This window comes from Paramisgurnus dabryanus, chromosome 5, assembly GCF_030506205.2.
Source record: "Paramisgurnus dabryanus chromosome 5, PD_genome_1.1, whole genome shotgun sequence".
Lineage (NCBI taxonomy): Eukaryota > Metazoa > Chordata > Actinopteri > Cypriniformes > Cobitidae > Paramisgurnus > Paramisgurnus dabryanus.
In genome coordinates this window covers 9,121,971-9,141,145 of record NC_133341.1, presented here as the reverse complement: position 1 = coordinate 9,141,145, position 19,175 = coordinate 9,121,971, and the positions used below count along the sequence as shown (strand labels likewise).

The window sequence follows — 19,175 nt, the reverse complement described above, 5'->3', positions numbered from 1 at the left end:
TATGTTGCATGTCTCCTCTCTCTCCTACAGAAAGTGGGCTGTGACAAGGAAATTGGTTCCAATAAAGTGGAGGATAAATGTGGTGTCTGTGGGGGTGACAACTCCCACTGCCGTACTGTGAAAGGAACATTTACGCGTACCCCAAAGAAAACTGGTAAGATACATTTCTTAACACACAGTATGCTTCCAGCATTAGACAGCTTTCCTTATACCAGAACCTTGCAATTATATTTTATCCCGTAGTTTCAGGTTTAAGCTGCAAATCTTGATACGGTGAAGTTGTTTTTACTGTTGGAAGTTAAAGTGTGTGGTATAATTAAAATTCGATTTTAGATATATTTATATTATTGACTTCAGATATGTGAATGTATAAATTATTAATAGACATTAGTGTTGTAGACGTGTGAGTAGTGCTTTTAATTTTTTATAACACAGAACTACTTTATGTAGTTAAAATGAGGTTACCCAAGCAGGTTGTAATTTGAGTAGAATTAATAATGGGTATAACTTAAAACATTTTAAAATATGTGTGTCAATAAAGAGTACCAACTTAATGTTATGTTTAAGTATTCAATTGTCTGAGTCTGCTATTGTTCATTCTTTGTATTTTGAGTGTGCAGTATATACAGGCTACAAGTCTGTTTTGTTCACAGCTGGATGTGTTATTAATGTATTTATATAGATCTCATCGCACCTTTTTAAGCCTATGTTTAATCACTGTCATTCAGTGTCAACAGCAGAAACACTTTGTTGGGTTGTATTGGCACTTCATCAGCTTTATTTTTAGTTATGTCACTCATGTTCTGATACCACAGTTTTTCATATTTCATACATGCACATTGATTTGAGAGTCACATTCTGTGACCTATTTCATCTATACATAAGTGACCATGATAAAATTTCCATCGGACCTTCTGTCAGTGTTCCTGAAAAAAATAATCCAAAATATTATACCCATTTTATTAATTCATAAATGAATAATGTCTTCATTAATTTATAGTATATATAATATATATAAAATATATATTATTTATATTTAATTCTAACATAATTGAAAGTAACATGCTGGCGGTAAAAAGCACATTTGTTGCAGGATGTCTTGCACATTGGTAGGCCTCGTTCGCCACTAAATTCTTAGCAGAGCTCTCTGTGCTCTCATTGCTTGTTTCACATGTATATAAAGGATTACTAACAGGGGTGCAAAAGTGTCACCTTTTGGCAAACTTTGCAGTTTTTGATCCAAAATAAGTAATTTATCTGTCTAGATCCGATGAGTTTTTGAATATGGGGGTTGGGGGTCTGCGAGGTCAGTCCTTGAACCAGGTCATACAAACTGCTTCGCAATGCTTTGCACAGCTAATCTCTCTTCACAATAGCTGCGCTACGGTATATTGTGATTACATACAAGAGTTCATAGATGCCATCATGCAATGCCTAATCTGAGTGTTGTGTTTGGTTCTTAGTAAAACTTTGCGCATAAAATAGCTGTTGTGAAGCACTACTTCTATTGTTAAAATAATACTTTGTTTATACAGATGCAATAATTAAATTTACCGCTGTCACTATGTTTACAGGTGTCCTGTGCGAATAGTATATGAGTTTGACAGTTGCTCGCTCATAATCACACATACTGTATTAAAGCTGTATTAGAACGTCACGGTTACGAATGTCACCCTCATTCCCTGAAGGAAGGGAACGGAGATGTCACGTCATAACCGACGAATTGGGAACGTGCTTTGCGGGACCAATCTTCTTGAGAAGCTACTAAAGCGCCAATGAACTTGGCATGCAGGTGTTTGCATCTGCTGGCACCACTGCGCAAGTATAAAACGAGCTTCAGGCGCAATACCAAATTAGCTTATATTTTCTAAGAAAGCCGAGCATCCATGCCCGGCCAGTGGAATCAGCAGTATCAGCAGTGGAACAGCCAACTGTGGCGATGGGACGTGTAGCCTCCATTCCTTCCTTAAAGGAATGAGAGTTAAATCCGTAAACAAGACATTCCCAGTTGGTCACTACGACGTTGCATTGTGACCAACGAATTGGGAATCCCTACCAAAGCGCCACTGAAGCTCACCCTTCAAGTGTCTACGTAAACCTTCCCCCCTTTACGTAAGGGGTGGAGCCTGGGCTTACTGCAGAAGGATGATCCCTACAAGTTCCTTAACCCACGGTTGTGAACTAGGCAAACTGGTAAGCAAACCCATCTGGGCGGAACTAGGAACGCTGTGGAAGCCACCTCCTAAGGATGTTACTATTGGGTGGCATATATAGTATGGAAAAACTGATAGGTTCCCCATATAGAGTCTCTGAACATTCACATGGTTTGACAGAGACGCAGAGCAGACTCTGCTAAGGAAAACGTGGGCTGGTAGTTAACCCCACAGACTATACACACATCCTACATGAAGGAGGGAGCGGATCCGAATCGGCGTCTGAGGCTGACAACCCCCCCTCCGATGCTACGGCAACACAGCATCCAGTGGAGGACCGACAGAGAGCGTAGACACCGTAGAACACAGGCCACTCGTTTCCATCTGCACCTCCGCTGGTGGTAGATCAGGGCGCTGAGAGCCACTGGACAAACCAACAGACCAATTCAGCACCGCTATGCGGAGATGGTCCTATATTCGCAGCTTGGTCACCACACCCTTGGCGACAAAGGAGGGCACCGCTCCTGAAAAAAACACACCTGTCTCTGTAAATCCACGAGGGACGTGTTCTCGTACATCCCGGGGAGCCATGTAGATGCTGCATCCGAAACTGGAACACGAACTACATGTCATCTTTAAAAGACGCACCTCGTCATGACACGAGTGAACAGCAGTCTTTATAAAAACACACCTGAAGCCCACCTGCACGCCAAATTTATTGCGCTTTATTAGCTTCTTGAAGAAGATTGGTCCCACGAAGCGCGTTGCCAATTCGTCGGTCATGATGTGATGTTGTAGTGACCAGTGTTGGGGGTAACGCATTACAAATAATGTGTATTACATAATAATATTACTTTTCTGAAGTAACGAGTAAAGTAACACATTTCTTTTTAAATGTACACATTAATATTTGACTTACTTTTTTAAAAAAGTAATGCAAGTTACTTTTCAGTTTAATTAATTTGATAAAAAAATTATGTACTGATTTAAACTGAAGGTAGTCACATTATGCACTCTATATGCTATATGCATAGAAATACGCAATTTCTGAATGCAGAATTTTTTTGTCATAAAAACACCTGCAAGGGCTGAAAGAGATCAGAAAAAAGTAACGCAAAAGTAACTAAAAAGTAACGTAAGCATAACCTTCTATGAAAAGTTACTAAGTAATGCAATTAGTTACTTTTTAGGAACATTGTAATGCATTACTTTTAAAAGTAACTTTCCTCAAAACTGGTAGTGACCGACTGGAACATAACATCACACCTTTAAGTAAATGTGATAGTCTGTAATAAACACTTTTAGCAGACCTTGAACTAACAATTATAAGCATATTTAAAATTTCATATTATTCATAACTCGAGCTCATATCTTTGGCACTTTTTCACCCCTGATGAGTTTGCATCCCTGTTACTAGCTATTTAAAATCAATTGTCGAAATTTAAGCCTTTCATGGCTGTACGCTTGCATAAATTATTACTGGCAGTGAATTCAATATGAAGTGAAAGACATTATAAAAAACAGGACATTTTGTATCCAGGGAATCACAATACATATTTTGTTATGGACAAAGAAACTTTGCCTTTTGAAAAGTGCATCCAAAGGAAATTCAAGTTCAGGGGATTGGGTTCCTTTATTATTCAGCCTACAGCAGATTGTGTTGAAAACGGGACAGTGATGTAATTGGTTTTTGGAAGCTGTCATCAGTTTTTTGTGTTTTTTTCCAATTGCTTTGGCCTTGTCAAGATCAGATCTTAGTAATAAATAGATGACTCAACTGTTGTAGCGTTTTTGAAATTTTAACAATGAGATTATAATTGTAGGATGTTATCATCATTTGACTGCATTGAAATGTCCAAATAAATTCTACAGGCACATACCTCAACACTTTAAATCCTCTTTAGTGGTCATTTTGTTTTACTCAGGACCAAAGATTTGTATTTATTGAATGGATAAGTGATGAAAAGATGGCATTAAACACATGCATTACATAAAACAACAAATCAAACAAATCAAAGAAAACATAAACAACAAACAAAGAATTTTACAGTTTAAATACCCATACACATTTATATTTCTTACATACAAGATTATTTTAAAACCAGAATATCCAACCCTACATCAAGGCATTTCATGGTATAGTCACAAAATATTTGATATATTTGATATATTTTTTTTAATGTCACATAGCATGAATTTCTATAAATATTTTTTGTGTATCTACACTGTCAGAAATAAAGGTACAAAACTGTACCTTTTCTGTCACTGGGGCTGTAACCTTTCAAAAAGTACAGCTTTGCAACTAAGGATTTCATTTTAGTACCTCAGAGGTGCATACTGGGACCAAATGGCACTTTTCCATTGCAAAGTACCCCACGGTTTAGTTTAGTTTGGGTCGGGTGAGCTCACCTCACTTTGAAGTGGTTAGCTTTTCCATCGAGTTAGGTATCACTTTGCAGTGGGAGGGATTATAGGCGTGTCATTATATTTGCACTGCATACTGCTGTGACATCATACAAGTGAGAGCATCCTTATACATTCCCATTCATTTATTTATTTATCAGTCCGCCACAAAATTAAAATTGGCCACCACAAATAAATGTTTGCACATTGCGTTTATCACTAACGTAACCTCTATCTCTCTTGACAGTTTCGGTTTAAACACCCGTGGCGTCAGTAGTTGACACACTCCACTGAGCATCATTGAAGTTGCATTTAAGCATATAATACTGACGTGTTCGTCGCGAATGTTTTGCCACAAACTGCAAGTTTGGAAAAAACTGTTATGGTGTCCCTGATTAACCTGTGGATGTTTTTCATCGCTAAAAGGGAGTTTGGGAACTTATAGCAGAGCACAGATGACAATTTTTTTCCTCGAGACAGCGCAAGCTAGCACCAAAGGTAAAGCTAATCTTTACATTATAGCGATGATGCATGACGATTGACCAATCAGTCATCTACTGTGTTTTCGCGTCACGTTTGGTATCAGCTCGGGTCGCTTGGAACCCCAACAGAGGTGGTACAAAAAAAAGTATTGGGTACTACGTACTGCACCCAATAGAAAAGCTCCCAAAAGTAAGCTGACCCGACCCAAACTAAACCAAACCGTGAGGAACTATGCAATGGAAAAGCACCAAAAGAGAGCTTATTAGTACCTCAAAAATACATATTAGTATCTCAAAGGTACATATTAGTACTAAATGTTTACATATCTGTACCTAATACATTTGACACAGTGGACCATAGGGTTCTTTTGGACCGCTTAAGTCATTGGGGGAGGATCAAGGGGAATGCTTTGCAATGGTTCTCCTCTTATTTACAAGAAAGAACTTTTGCTGTGGAATTAGGGAATTCCACATCAGCCGCTCAGTCGGTTCTCTCGGGGGTTCCTCAGGGCTCTTGTCTTGGACTTGTTCTTTTCTCCTTATACATGCTTCCCCTGGGTTCGATTTGTAAAAAATATAATGTTGCTTACCACTGTTATGCAGACGACACCCAATTGTATTTTCCATTGAAATGTGGTGATGGGTCTGATCTCACTGTGTTATTTGACTGTCTGGAGGAAGTCAAAGCATGGATGTCCTCAAATTTTTTACAATTAAATGAGTCTAAATCAGAGGTGTTGATTTTTGGGCCATCAAAGGGAATTGAGAGGTCTGCAATCAACCTTGGTCCCTTGTCCACTATTGTTCACACCCAAGTGAGGAATCTTGGGGTGCTTTTCGACTCAGAGTTGAAATTTGAGAAACAAATCAATGCAGTGGTGAAAGCTAGTTTCTTTCAACTTAGGGGTATTGCTAAATTAAAGAGTTTTTTGAATTTTAAGGATTTGGAGACCATTATACATGCTTTTATATCTTCCAGACTTGATTATTGTAATTCTTTATATTTGGGCCTGCCTAATAAGCTGTTGTCCCATCTGCAATTAGTACAAAATGCAGAGGCTAGGCTTTTAACTGGTACAAGGAAATACGACAGCATCACTCCAGTGCTTGCTTCGTTGCATTGGCTGGCCGTGGAATTTAGAGTGCAATATAAGGTCTTGCTAATGGTTTTTAAAGGTTTACACGGGCTTGCCCCTGAATATATTGCTGACATGTTGATATGCTATGACCCTACTAGATTGTAGAGGTCGTCCTCTGGTTTTAAATTGAGTGTCCCAAAATCCAGACTAAAAACTAAAGGGGATCGTGCTTTCTCTGTGGCCGCCCCTCGCCTCTGGAACAATCTACCGTCTGGTATTAGAGCCTGCAACTCGCTGGAGTGTTTTAAATCCTTACTTAAAACGTATCTTTACTCGGCTGCTTATAATTGTCCATAGTGGTAATGTTTGTGCTTAAACTGCCTTTGAGAATATTGTTTTAGGAATTTTAATGTGTGTTGTGCTTTGTCCTTCGTGTTTTATGTAAATAGGGAATTGGAAAGCACTTTGGTCAACAAGTGTTGTTTTAAATGTGCTATATAAATAAATGTTGTTGTTGTTGTTGTTGTTGTTGTAATGGTCCATACAATTACCTTTTTAAAGGGTGCTGCCCCACTGACAGCTAGGGTACATATGTTGACTTTTTTTCTTACAATGTAGGTCCTAAAGGTACGGTAATCTACCCAAAATTGTATTCTGTTTTGTATTCCTGTAAAGGTACCAAACAGAAACTTAGGGTACAGCCCAAGTGACAGAAAAGGTACAGTTTTGTACCTTTATTTCTGACAGTGGATATCACAGTGACTATATCACGACTTGCCTTGAGATTGGGTTGGGATATCTGCTTCATGAGATGTGATAAGTCTGTCTTTGGATATTGTTACAGTGTAAATTGTCTTTGCTTTTTTTAGTCCGCTAGTACTTTTAAGCATTGTGTGGAAGCAAAATTTGTATAATGGCCTGTCCAGTCACAAAGCAGTTTTTGAGGATGTAGAAAAGCTGAATTGAAACTGAATTTCAAGTCAAAATGACTCTTTAGGGAGCCAATTGTGAGTTTTGTTATTGGGCTACTTTACATTTATGCATTTCCTGGAAATCTAGGTCTTGCCGGTTTCATGCTCTGCATGTAAGGGTCCAGGAAATCTGTACGTTATTCATAACCTAAGAATCTTACGTGACTTTTTTTTCAAATTAACTGATGATACTTGTAGTTGGATGAAAAACACATTAGAATAGAACAGAATGGATAATTTATTCAAAGACATCCATTTACCTCAATTCATCCTATTCGTTTAACTTCATGGTGCATTATACTTGTGATTAGAGAGAGGCTGAAATGTACAAAGGGGAAAGGGGGTGACATATTCATAATGGTCCTAAAAAAGCTGTCAAGCCTTGCATTTACATGAGCTCATTTAGATGCATTGTGAGTGACAACGAGCCAGCTATGTATTTCAGAAATGTGCCTGCTCTAAACGCTTATTGACCATTAAGACACAAGTCCATTTTAAAATAAATATGTACATCGCATTCTTATATAATAAGTATTTATCTTTTTTTTTTTTCAAGAACAGGCATTAGCACATAGCATTGGCATCCAGCACAATATTAAATTGCAAATTTTCTGTTATTTTTGAAGCTTCCTAATTTTACAGCTCGATAGCTTCTTAGAATTATTACACATCCTCAAAAGTAACATTTACGCATGGTTTCATATGACCAGCTATTTATTAGCATTGTGAAATACAGTGGCCTATACAATGGTGACAACACACCCACAGGATTTTACATACTGAGACGCAAGCCTCACACAGATGGCAGGACAATTGCGCCTCTGAATATGAATTCATGCGAGTGTTTGCATCGCTGTCTGTCTTGCATTTGAAAGACGTGGCATATGGCATAATCAAAGCGATATATGGTAATTTTCTTTTTGGCAAGATTCCTTAAGACTCTGTTTGACCATTCCAGATGTCCTCTTATGTGAATAATATATGCAGAATGTCATGACAGGTTTAATTATTATAGCTTTGTTAGCATGCAATCATATGTGTTCGAAGAGAGTGTTATGTGACAATGTTTTGAATGAATCATTTGTCACATCACTAACCAGAATTTGCATGCAGCTGCTGTTTACATTTCACCTAAAAGAATGTGAAACCGCTTGATTACGTTTAATGACATATTATATTATAACACATTAAGTGCATGAACTAAATACAATTTTTCTCATTTTCTTAATAGTTTTAATTGATACATTTTTTAACAGGTAAAAAGTTAAGCAAGAGATCCCAAAAAGAGATCCCTGTGTTGGAAAACATAATCTGCAAGTATCTTGTGTTGTCTAATCCTGCATTTTTCTCTCCTGTTGTTCTTCTGTCTTTTGCACTGACTGTTAGCTTTAAAGGATTATTGCAGGTAAATAACTTACCAATACCTGAAGCATGCTGCTGATAATCACCTTTTTTTTTTACATTCCTTGTTTGTTTATAAAAAGATAATGCACTTACAGTGGATATCCTATGGAAGCTTTTTTCCGCCATGTTGTAAAAAATAATAAAATAAATACAAAGTCAGAATTCTGAAATGTAAATAAAGAGTTATGTTATTATTTTGTATTATTTGATAAACAAGCTTCCATGGATATCTGTGGGATAGGCACACTGAAAAAACATTTAAGCTGTTTATGTACAGTAAAATGCTGTGGTATTACAGACATATAATTATGTCTTATGCCTGTCTGAAATTCTGCAGACTCTAAAAAATATTGCTTGGACTCAACAAAAAAAATTAACGCAACAGTTTGCATCAATTATTTTGAGTTAAGACAACTACTTCTGAAATTAATTCTGACCAACAAACTATAATAGGTTGGATGTACTTAAAAAAATTTGTTGAATACTCATAAAAATTAAGTTGTTTTAACTTGTTTTTTTGCATTTTAAGTTAGATTCAATCGTGGACATTGATTTACACAAAACTACTAAAATGATCCAAACTCTTTTATTTAACAACATTTGTCAGGTTGCAGAAGACAACCAGTTTTAGAATTTTTATCAAAATGCCATCTGATTAAAACAGCAAGATAATGCATGGTGAGTCTGTTCTCAACTTGAGCAAACACAATGGTAACCTCTTAAAAATCAACAACATAAAAGAAAATCTTTTAAATACCAAAAGTACAGAACAATAATCATTAAAAGTCTTATCATATTTTCATATTGATTAGAAATGCATAAAATAACACCATATTTCTACATTTACTCTCACTATCAAGTCCCATGCAAAGCATGCTGGGAACCTGAAGTTATCAAGCTAAATGCATTGAGTTACTACAACTTAAATAATGTTTTAAACAAACTAACACAGATCATTAATTTGAAGTTACACAAAATATTCACTTGATGTAACTATCAACAGCGTCATGTCTGGGCAACTCAATAAAAAACGTTTGCAACTTTAAATCTTTCCATAAATCAATTATTTAGAATTTTTATCAATGCATTAAATTAAATAGTGGCAACAGATCCTCTGAATTAATTTTTAGAGTGTACCGTGTGAAAATTGCCAAGTTTACCATTGTTACGACTTCAGAAATAAGCAGATCATACAATGCTGAGCAAATTCCTTATTGCTAACATGTACTGTAATGTTACATTTTAAAATGTTTATTTACAGTACTGTAAACTGATATAGAGTAGAGCAAAAAGTGCATTTCTGTTGTTTTTACAAAATGAGGGATCCGTCAAGTTGAAATATATTTTTGTACAGACTGTACCTTCACAAAAAAAGTGCCTGCTGATGTACATTTTTATATCAAATATACTGTAAAGTTGAATCGGTACTAACCAAACTTCTAAGTTATATTTTAAAAATATAAAACTACATAGAATAAAGTCAATCTAACAAGATTACCACATACAGTAAACGTAACCACTTTCTCCCCCCTACAAACACTAAACATTCATTTTTCCATCATTTCCCATTTTTATTTCCATTTCCTTCCTCAGCCCTGTTTTGTTCTTGCTCCTGTTAGGCCGGTCCTTTAACCTCATCTGAACTCTATTAGGATTACCCAGCAGCCACATCTTTCTCTGCAGATGTCTTCCTGTCCACGTTAACTGATGATAGAACTTCCCTGCAGAATGACTTTGCCCTCCACTCCAATGATTAGACCGCTGACCCTTCTTTAGCTTTACAACCCTGTTTGAGATGAGTGTTCTGCTGATAGAAACCGAGCTTTGGTTTGGAGAGTTTTTACATGGTAGTGACAAAAGAGTGCAGAACAAAAGTGACATAACAAACCCTTCTTATCCTAAAGGGAAAACAAGAGGAGCATTCGTATTACCAAAAGGAGCACGGAATGTATATCTGAATGAATCGGAGGGACCTAGGAATGTCATTGGTGAGTTGTATCATACTTTGCAGAGGTATGGGCATCAGAAGAGAAGGCAGCATTAGTGCTCTAGTGCTATGTGTGTGTGTGTGTGTGTGTGTGTGTGTGTGTGTGCGTGCGTGCGTGCGTGTGTGTGTGAAAAACTGACTCAAGGATCCGACATTCAGCTTCTTTCTTATATAGCGTTACAAAACTGTTCATGATCTTATCCAAATTACATGTGAAAATAAAGATACTTTTAATTGATATGCATTCTCCTTACAAGCCTGAATTAAGAACCTTCAGTCATGTTTTGATGCGTGTAGGCTTGTCACGATCCTGCTGAATAAACCATTCCAGTAGTCTAAATGCTTTTTCAGCTTTGCATTGATACAGAAATGCCTTCTAGTGATGCCCAACTCTGCAAAGAACAAACGTAGTAGACCTTGCTCACTAATTGCTTCTGCTATTTCTCCCTTTGCCTTCTTTTTTCGCTATCGCTAAAGGTTACCTAAAGATGTTTCTCATTCCCCCCGGGGCTAGACATGTGATGATCCAAGAACATGAGGCTTCTCCTCAAATTCTTGGTAAGTGATATCTGTCCTCATGCTTCTTAAGCTAAGCAGCAAGGATATCATATGCATGCCTGTGTATTTAATCTGCTATCCAGGTACTTAATAAATCAATGCTAGTTCAATGCATATCTACGACACAGTGCTATTACAGTTTTTTAAACATGGCTTCCGGAAACCCCTTTTCCATCTGCTTAACAGCGTGTGCATTTGCCAGAAAGTGCATTAGGCTTGCAAATTTTAGAAATGAACAATGTGCACCACAGTTGTACAGTACTGTGGCAGCAAAAACAATATGATGTATCAGGCACAAATAAATCAGGCACGATAAAGATCTTTTTTTTGTAGTTTTTTTTTATATTATACTGTAAGAAGTGGATTGCCTTGTTTTCCTAGGGCAATAGCAAACACATTTACTGACTCATTTTCTTATATGTTGTGGTTTTCGTAAACCTCCATGGGATTGCAATTATCACATGCACTGTAAAAAATACTTTGCTGCCTTAAAATTTTTTGTTGAATCAACTCAGATTTACAAGTCTTGTCAACAAAGATGAGTTGTCACAACTTATAAAATATAGTTGAGAAAAGTCAACTTAATTTTTTAAGTTATAACAACTCACCTGTAGTTATAACAACTCATCTCTAGTCAAGATAAAAAATAGTAAGTTGAAATGACTTGTAAATCTGAGATGATTCAACAAAAAAATTTAAGGCAGCAAAGTATTTTTTACAGTGTGGTAATACAAATAATTTGTAGTTTTTTTCCCCCAAGAATATTGTTTTCATCTTGAAAGTGCTTCTGCCTGTATATTAAAGTTGACCTTATTTTAATTAGCTAGATAAGATGTTCTGTGCCTGACCCATTTGACTTTACCAGATGTCATCCAGGACAATTCTGTTCAATTACAATCACTTGGAGTTCTTAGTAGTTCCTTTTCCAGTCATTTTTCAAATCCACTTATATTTACTTAGATTATTACTATATACATTGCAAATTTTTATAGGTTAGCAATCTATATAGCACCTTACACAGGCAGTATCATGTACAATTTTTAACATTGATATGAGATTTCATCTAGTCAAATGTTTTTCACCCCGTGGTAGCAATGGTAGATGCATAAAGATAAACATGAGCTTATTTGCATAATAATTAAAAATTTAAGTCAAGGGCCATATGTTAAAGTATGTGAGTGGCCATCAGCGGGAAGCTCGACCTTTGATTTGTTTTATGATTTAGCATTTTTAACTAATTTAATCCAATGGAGTCCATTTGTCAGTAGAGACCGCAAATGGACAGGGAAAAAAAAAGATTTCCAAGCCTCTACGTTAAATTTGATTTAATTGCAGAACAATCTTTTGCAAGTACAGTATAGTGCTTGCTTGAAAAAAAGACTTTCTTTGAAGCCTGTATTTATAATGCATTTGGGTATTTTAAGCACATTCTTAATGCATTGTAATGGAGGCATAATGGCTTATTAAAAACTTTATAATGTTGTATTGTTCCCTGAATACATTATAACTTATTTGTGGTTATAACTTTCAAGAGTGTGAGGATTGAGAACACATGATGAACTTCACAAAGGTACCATAGTTATAGTGTATTATACAACAGTTCTTTCTGGTTCTCCAATCGTATTGGCTGAGAGGCTTTTCTAACCATGCAATATTTCACCAGTATCATCACAGGGACCGCTTTACCGTTTGTATCATTCCACCACTGGTTGTTTTAAAATTATTAATGAAGGCCACTTGAGCCAAGGTCAAATTGTTTTGGATGTATAAGTGACAGCGGGTCATTTTAACCCTGCTAAATGGAGTCTGCACCCTAATAGTGCGCATTGCTGGCAACTATTAGTACAGACTGTAAATGCTATACTAACTTGTTTTAAACACATGATGCATATACGCTCTAAAAACAAACAGTACAAAATAGCACTAAAAGTGGTTTTTGGCTCGTAATTATAGAGGAACCATTTTTTAGTGCAATATAGCATCTAGGAAGACACCATGCGGGGGTCATATAGCACCACTGTAGCACCACATATGGTTCTACATAGCACATTATGGTTCTACACAGGTGCTACACAGGTACTTCATCATTGCTATATGGCACTTAAAATGGTTCCTCTATGATTACGAGCCAAGAACCACTTATAGTGCTATTTAGCACCGTTTGTTTTTAGATTGATAAGAGCTAAGTCATTTAAAACAAACAACTTTAAAGGGACACTCCACGTTTTTGGAAAATATGCTAATTTTCCAGCTCTCCAAGAGTTTGATTCCCCTAGAATCAAGGATTTTGCCGCCGTAAGAATTGAAAGGTACCAAGGGGACTATTTTCGGGCACTGCGTAATATCATTGCGCCTGCTGCAGCCATTTTATAACAGTAAAGTCCTTGATTGTTACGCCAGAATGAGAGTATAGTTCCTAGCCATATTGGCCTAGAAAATTTCAAATTAAAATTTTTCTGTCGGTCTTAGTACACAATGTAACTACAGAAGAGTCTTAAATAGGAAAAATATTGAAACTCTTTGGTCATTTTTGAGCACAATGCTAATGGTCTAATTCAATGAATTATGCTAAGCTATGCTTAAAGTGGAAGCGCCAGACCCGGAGATCAGCTGAATGGATTAAAAACGTGAAAATCAATGAGCATATTTTCCAAAAAAGTGGAGTGTCCCTTTAAGGGTTACCTGTCATCCTAGGCTGCGAATTGGAAAGGAGTGATTAAAAGCATATGGAATAATTTGCTCTCAAACCGCATCCCGCTGAATTTGTTATACAAAGTGGTATTTGATTATTTAGCGCAGTGCTGCTTTAAGTCAAACACGCCCGTTGGTTATAAGGAACTCTTATAACTTTTAAATATTAGGACTACAGTAAATAGATGTTGCATTTGTCATTCTAAGCAATAAAAGACCACTTATAAGATGTAGTAAGATATGCAATTATGTCAAGATATTAGACTTACAATACATTGCAACGTATAATTCACTATAACTCTGGTAACTATGTGGAGTTTGTATTATAATCCGTAAAACCTTGAAAGTTATTACTATATATAATGTTTATAATATAATGTATTGTAACTGTTGTTGTGATTATGTATCAGATGATAAAATACATTACAATGTTTTTTATAAAAGGCTATGTGCCTGAATACTAATGCATCAAGAATGCCATTACAAATCTTATGGTCATATTTATTTTAAAACATCCCAGGAAAGTGCACTCCAAATGTAATGTTCTGGAACCATTTCTAATTTTCACATTACTAGTGACATTAGATGATTGGTAGCAATGGTGATTATCCTGACATGTACGCAGCTCTCCTTACAGTATAATCACTATTGACATTCAAGCAAATGATCACCTAATTGCTCACATACCCTGAACCAGACTGTGTCACTACTTATTTGTGTCATTATGTCATTGTTTTCTGTTGTCCTCGCACACTAGATGTGTAATAATTTATCAGCTTTTAGCACTAGAGACTTGTTTCTGAACCTTGCAATAAAGCTTTTAGACATTAAGATGTCAAACATCCTAATGCTCTTCATTTCAGTTTTCACAGTTTCCCAATGCATTAGTAAGCGATTTAGGTCACTCATATCTGTTTCGGACTGCGTTTCCCTAATCTCTTTAAGTGTTGTAATTAATTGCTGATTGCAGCTATCAAGAACCAGGCAACAGGACATTACATTCTCAACGGCAAAGGAGAGGAGTCGAGGCCCCGGCGCTTCATTGATATGGGAGTGGAGTGGGATTACATAATTGAGGACGATGTTGAGACCCTCCACACTGATGGTCCACTACACGATGCAATTGTTGTTCTGGTAAATAAAATTTGCTTTCTCACTTTCTCAAATCAGATTTTTGGCCTTGATGTGACCAAAAATGTGACATATACCACAAAAACACAGAAGTCTTCCTGTGGCCTTTAGTTTTTGCATGCTGGGAAAAAAATGCATTTACATTTTAAAGCAGAGTTTATACTGTATGAATCATTTGAATGTTCAAATATTACAGTAACGTTGGTATTTCATGTATTCATAAATCTGACCTTTCTGTCCATGTTTGTGCTGTCTTTCATTGTTCATGCTCCTGAAAGACTGTTATTTCATTTTTACCTCTTTATCAAATGCCAGCTGTGAGCCACTGTGACACCTATGTCAAAAATGAGATAATGTTATTAACCCGAATGCTCTCTGCATGTATTTTTAAATACATTTGCTTCAGATACACTTAATCTCGACCTCAGGTCATTCAGAAATACCAGCTTGTTAGCAGAAAAAAAGTAATAAAAAATACTAATTTACAAAAAACATATCAGATGCACTTTTGCATCTGAGCTCTTCATATTTTCTGATTTCCTTAGTTGAGATTCTAATATTATGAAAATTGGTGGGTTGGTAATAGCAACTATTATGTTATTTCTTTTTCTCTAGTATGCTTGTGCAAAACATAAATACATCTCTTCTCTTTTACAAATACGTTACACAACTAACCTCACAGTGACAAACAGGCAGGATGTTTTTCTTTTTCTCTTCTTTTTAGGTGTCAAAACATTTGATCTTGATTCTATTGATGAAAGACCCAACATAAAAGTGTATAATTTAAAGGAATATTCAATTTTCTTAAAAGAAAAAATCCGGATAATTTACTCACCACCATGTCATCCAAAATGTTGATGTCTTTCTTTGTTCAGTCAAGAAGAAATTATGTTTTTTGAGGAAAACATTGCAGGATTTTTCTCATTTTAATGGACTTTAATAGACACCAACAATTAACACTTAACTCAACACTTAACAGTTTTTTTCATTGGAATTTCAAAGGACTATAAATGATCCCAAACGAGGCAAAACGTTTGTCATTTTTGACAATAAAAATAACAAATATACACTTTTAAAGCACAACTTCTCGTCTAAATCCGGTCCAGCGCGACCTAACGTAAATGCGTAGTGACATGGGGAGGTCACGTGTTACATATAAAACGCACATTTGCGGACCATTGTAAACAATAAACTGACACAAAGACATTAATTAGTATCAGTTGACATACAACAATGTAGGAACGGTCCTCTTTCTCAACACTTGTAAACACTGGGGCGGAGTTTCGTGTTCGTCCTCTGTGACCTCTTGACATCATGACGTATTGCGTGGGGTCACGTTGGCGCATCATGACCGGATTTAAACGAGAAGTTGTGCTTTAAAAGCGTATATTTGTTATTTTTATTGTCAAAAATGACAATCGTTTTGCTAGATAAGACCCTTATTCCTCGTTTGGGATCATTTAGAGTACTTTGAATCTCCGTTGAAAAAAACTGTTAAGCGTTGAGTTAAGTATTAAATGTTGGGCTCTATTAAAGTCCATTAAAATGAGAAAAATCCTTCAATGTTTTCCTCAAAAAACATAATTTCTTCTCTACTGAACAAAGAAAGACATCAACATTTTGGATGACATGGTGGTGAGTAAATTATCTGGATTTTTCTTTTAAGAAAATGGAATATTCTTTTAAATGGGTATCATAATAGTTTCATAAAATTTTAAGGCATGATATTTAGCACTGACTATTTAAGTGATATGCCATACCAGGACTATAAGGGAAGTTGAAAATTGTGTATATGCGTTTGTGTGTGAAAAACTCAAATATCCCAACATCACCCACACATACACTATATATGGTCCTATGTAAAATACAGCTCTATTCCCTAATGGTCATTACTGTCCAACCTGGTCTCACTGTTTATACATAATATTAATACTTAACTTTCAAAAAATTTAAATAGATACTGAAGCATACAATGTAGACATATTTTCATCATTTAATCGTAACATTATTAAGTTTTTTTTATTACAGCTACAAAACGTAAAACTTTTACAAATCTTTTATGCATACAGATTGTTGTACAATTTCCCTTTAAACATCGATAATGTTACCACCCTACCCCAAACCGTTCCCTAAACCCAAACCCTTTATATACCAAAAAATTCAAAATATAATGTATTTGTAACAATAGTAACAATATAGCATTTAAAATATATTTAATTCCTCTAACAGCCTGCTGTGCTACCCCTAGACCTACCCAAAACAGTGTATTAAAAACATGTATTGTTAGAAAAAAAATGCATAACGGACTGACAAGTGTAATCACAGTATTATATTTATTATTTATTCAGCCACCATCCTCTGCAGTACATGAACTACAGAAAAGTATAAACGTTATTAATCCAGACATGAAGATCACAGGATTAAGGGCTGAATTTGGATCTGTTTTTCGCAATCGTATGAATTTTAAAGGGGCAGTGAATTTGTCGATTTTATTGTTTAATACTGTTGTCTGATGTCTACTTATGATGTTTGCATGGTTTTTACATTCAAAAACATCAAAAGCAATAAGTAATACGCTATTTTGTAACATGGATTAGTGGCTCTCTGGAGAAAAGCTTCATTTGAAGGGGCGGGCCGCATTGAAGACCTGAACGTAACCGCCCACTGCTATGATTGGACAGCTTCATTCCCCATCATTACATGTGGGGAAATGTTTTAAAAACATTAATGTGTAAAAAAAGCAAAAAAAAAATTGCGGCTGATAAGTCCTTCTTTATAACTTACTTTCAATTGTTATATTACAGTCGTATTGTTAAGTGTTGTACCTTGGTTAATTGTTTAATGTTTTTAGTAAATAAAAACAGTCAAACATACATGTTTAGACACGGATGTTACAACAGATATCAAGCGATGTCTTCTAACAAAGCAATAATGAAACGCAGTAACTTAAATAAAGTAAAATGTTATACTTACTGTGTAACTTTATACTGCTGTGTCTTTTTTGTCAGATCCAGTATTAGTGGTGCTTTTAATCACAGTCTCTCTGCAAACCCAGCATTGACTTCTCTACAAATGAATCTGTGGTACACAAAATACACAAACACTCCCCACGCAAGCTGTTACTTCTTCAAAAACAAACTTTAACCACGCATTCCTAATGTAATGTTCTGAGCCTCCGTTATCCAGCGTCTGTGCTCTTCCCATAGACGGTTCTTCCACAACCGAAAACTGCGTTTCCATGGTTACGCTATAATAACAGATCACCACGTCAAAATAAGTCTCTCAGAAAAAATAAATTTAAAAGTAATTTTGGTTATATTTGGCAATCTTTAAAGACATGTTTACTGATTGTTGAGACACACGTGTGTCACGAGAAGCTGTGGGCAGGGCTACAAAAGTGGTCGTTGTATTTGGCTTTGGGGAGTTTCTTCAATTCTACTTTGACGTCATATTTCTCCGAATTCCTCACTCGGTCGTAATACTGGCTTGGTGCCAAAAACTGTTATATTTCAGTAGCACTGACGTTTTCAGTTCTGAAACTTGCAGGATGTTAATTTAACTATGATGACCTCTTATATAACAAATTATCAAGTTAAAATTGAGTATTTGATTCACCACTCCTTTAAGATGTGGATTATGGCGAATTAATAAAATTAACATCTTTTGTGAATTTATGTGTTTTGGTGTAATTATAGGAGAAAACGCCCTTTTTGTGTCATGGGAAACAAACTAAATATTTCAAAATGTTTAAATGATTACAGAAATTTTATTTATTTTTAAGTTAGTCTTGATTAATGTGTGATTCTCTAAAACTCTAAAACACACGGGTATTCTCATGAGATCATGTTGCACTGTCAGGTGTGTATTCACAGTCTATGACATTTTTTCAGTTTAAGTGTTTATGAAACCAATGCTCTTTTTCCTCAAATAACACACTTCACATTTACTTGAGCATCATTAGCCACATGAGGGATGTTCATAATTGTTTCTGCAAAGACTTAGTAGCACAGCCTTTAGAAATATTACATGAAAGGTCAGGGAAGGCACCTCAGAAACATTTAACTAGAGAAAAATATACTCTATTGAGTAATATGTTTCTCAATTCACCACAACCTAATTGAATGTCAAGCTACTATTGAAAAACCTGTGGTGTGTGTTTCATTGTGGGCTAAAGAAATATAAATCAAGTTCATCCACAAGATTGGCTGTCTTTGAATATGCGAGTCACTACAAGATCAAGCTCTTCATCATATCTGTCTGAACTAATGTTTTATCTGGAGATCAGAACCCAATGGAAATGTTAAAGGTTACTGAGA

General features: G+C 35.8%; 1 protein-coding gene across 3 annotated transcripts in view; it reads left to right on the top strand.

The window, feature by feature from the left end:
- adamts3 (ADAM metallopeptidase with thrombospondin type 1 motif, 3) overlaps positions 1-19,175 on the top strand; it is a 169,963-nt gene that overhangs the window by 94,444 nt on the left and 56,344 nt on the right. Inside the window, exons 15-18 of one of the 3 annotated variants that reach the window (XM_065267189.2) lie at positions 31-154; positions 10,397-10,480; positions 10,957-11,037; positions 14,699-14,862. In XM_065267189.2, coding sequence (XP_065123261.2) covers positions 31-154; positions 10,397-10,480; positions 10,957-11,037; positions 14,699-14,862 — 453 coding nt within the window. The remainder of the gene's footprint in view (positions 1-30; positions 155-10,396; positions 10,481-10,956; positions 11,038-14,698; positions 14,863-19,175) is intronic. The other 2 variants (XM_065267191.2, XM_065267190.2) reach the window with 2 other exon arrangements.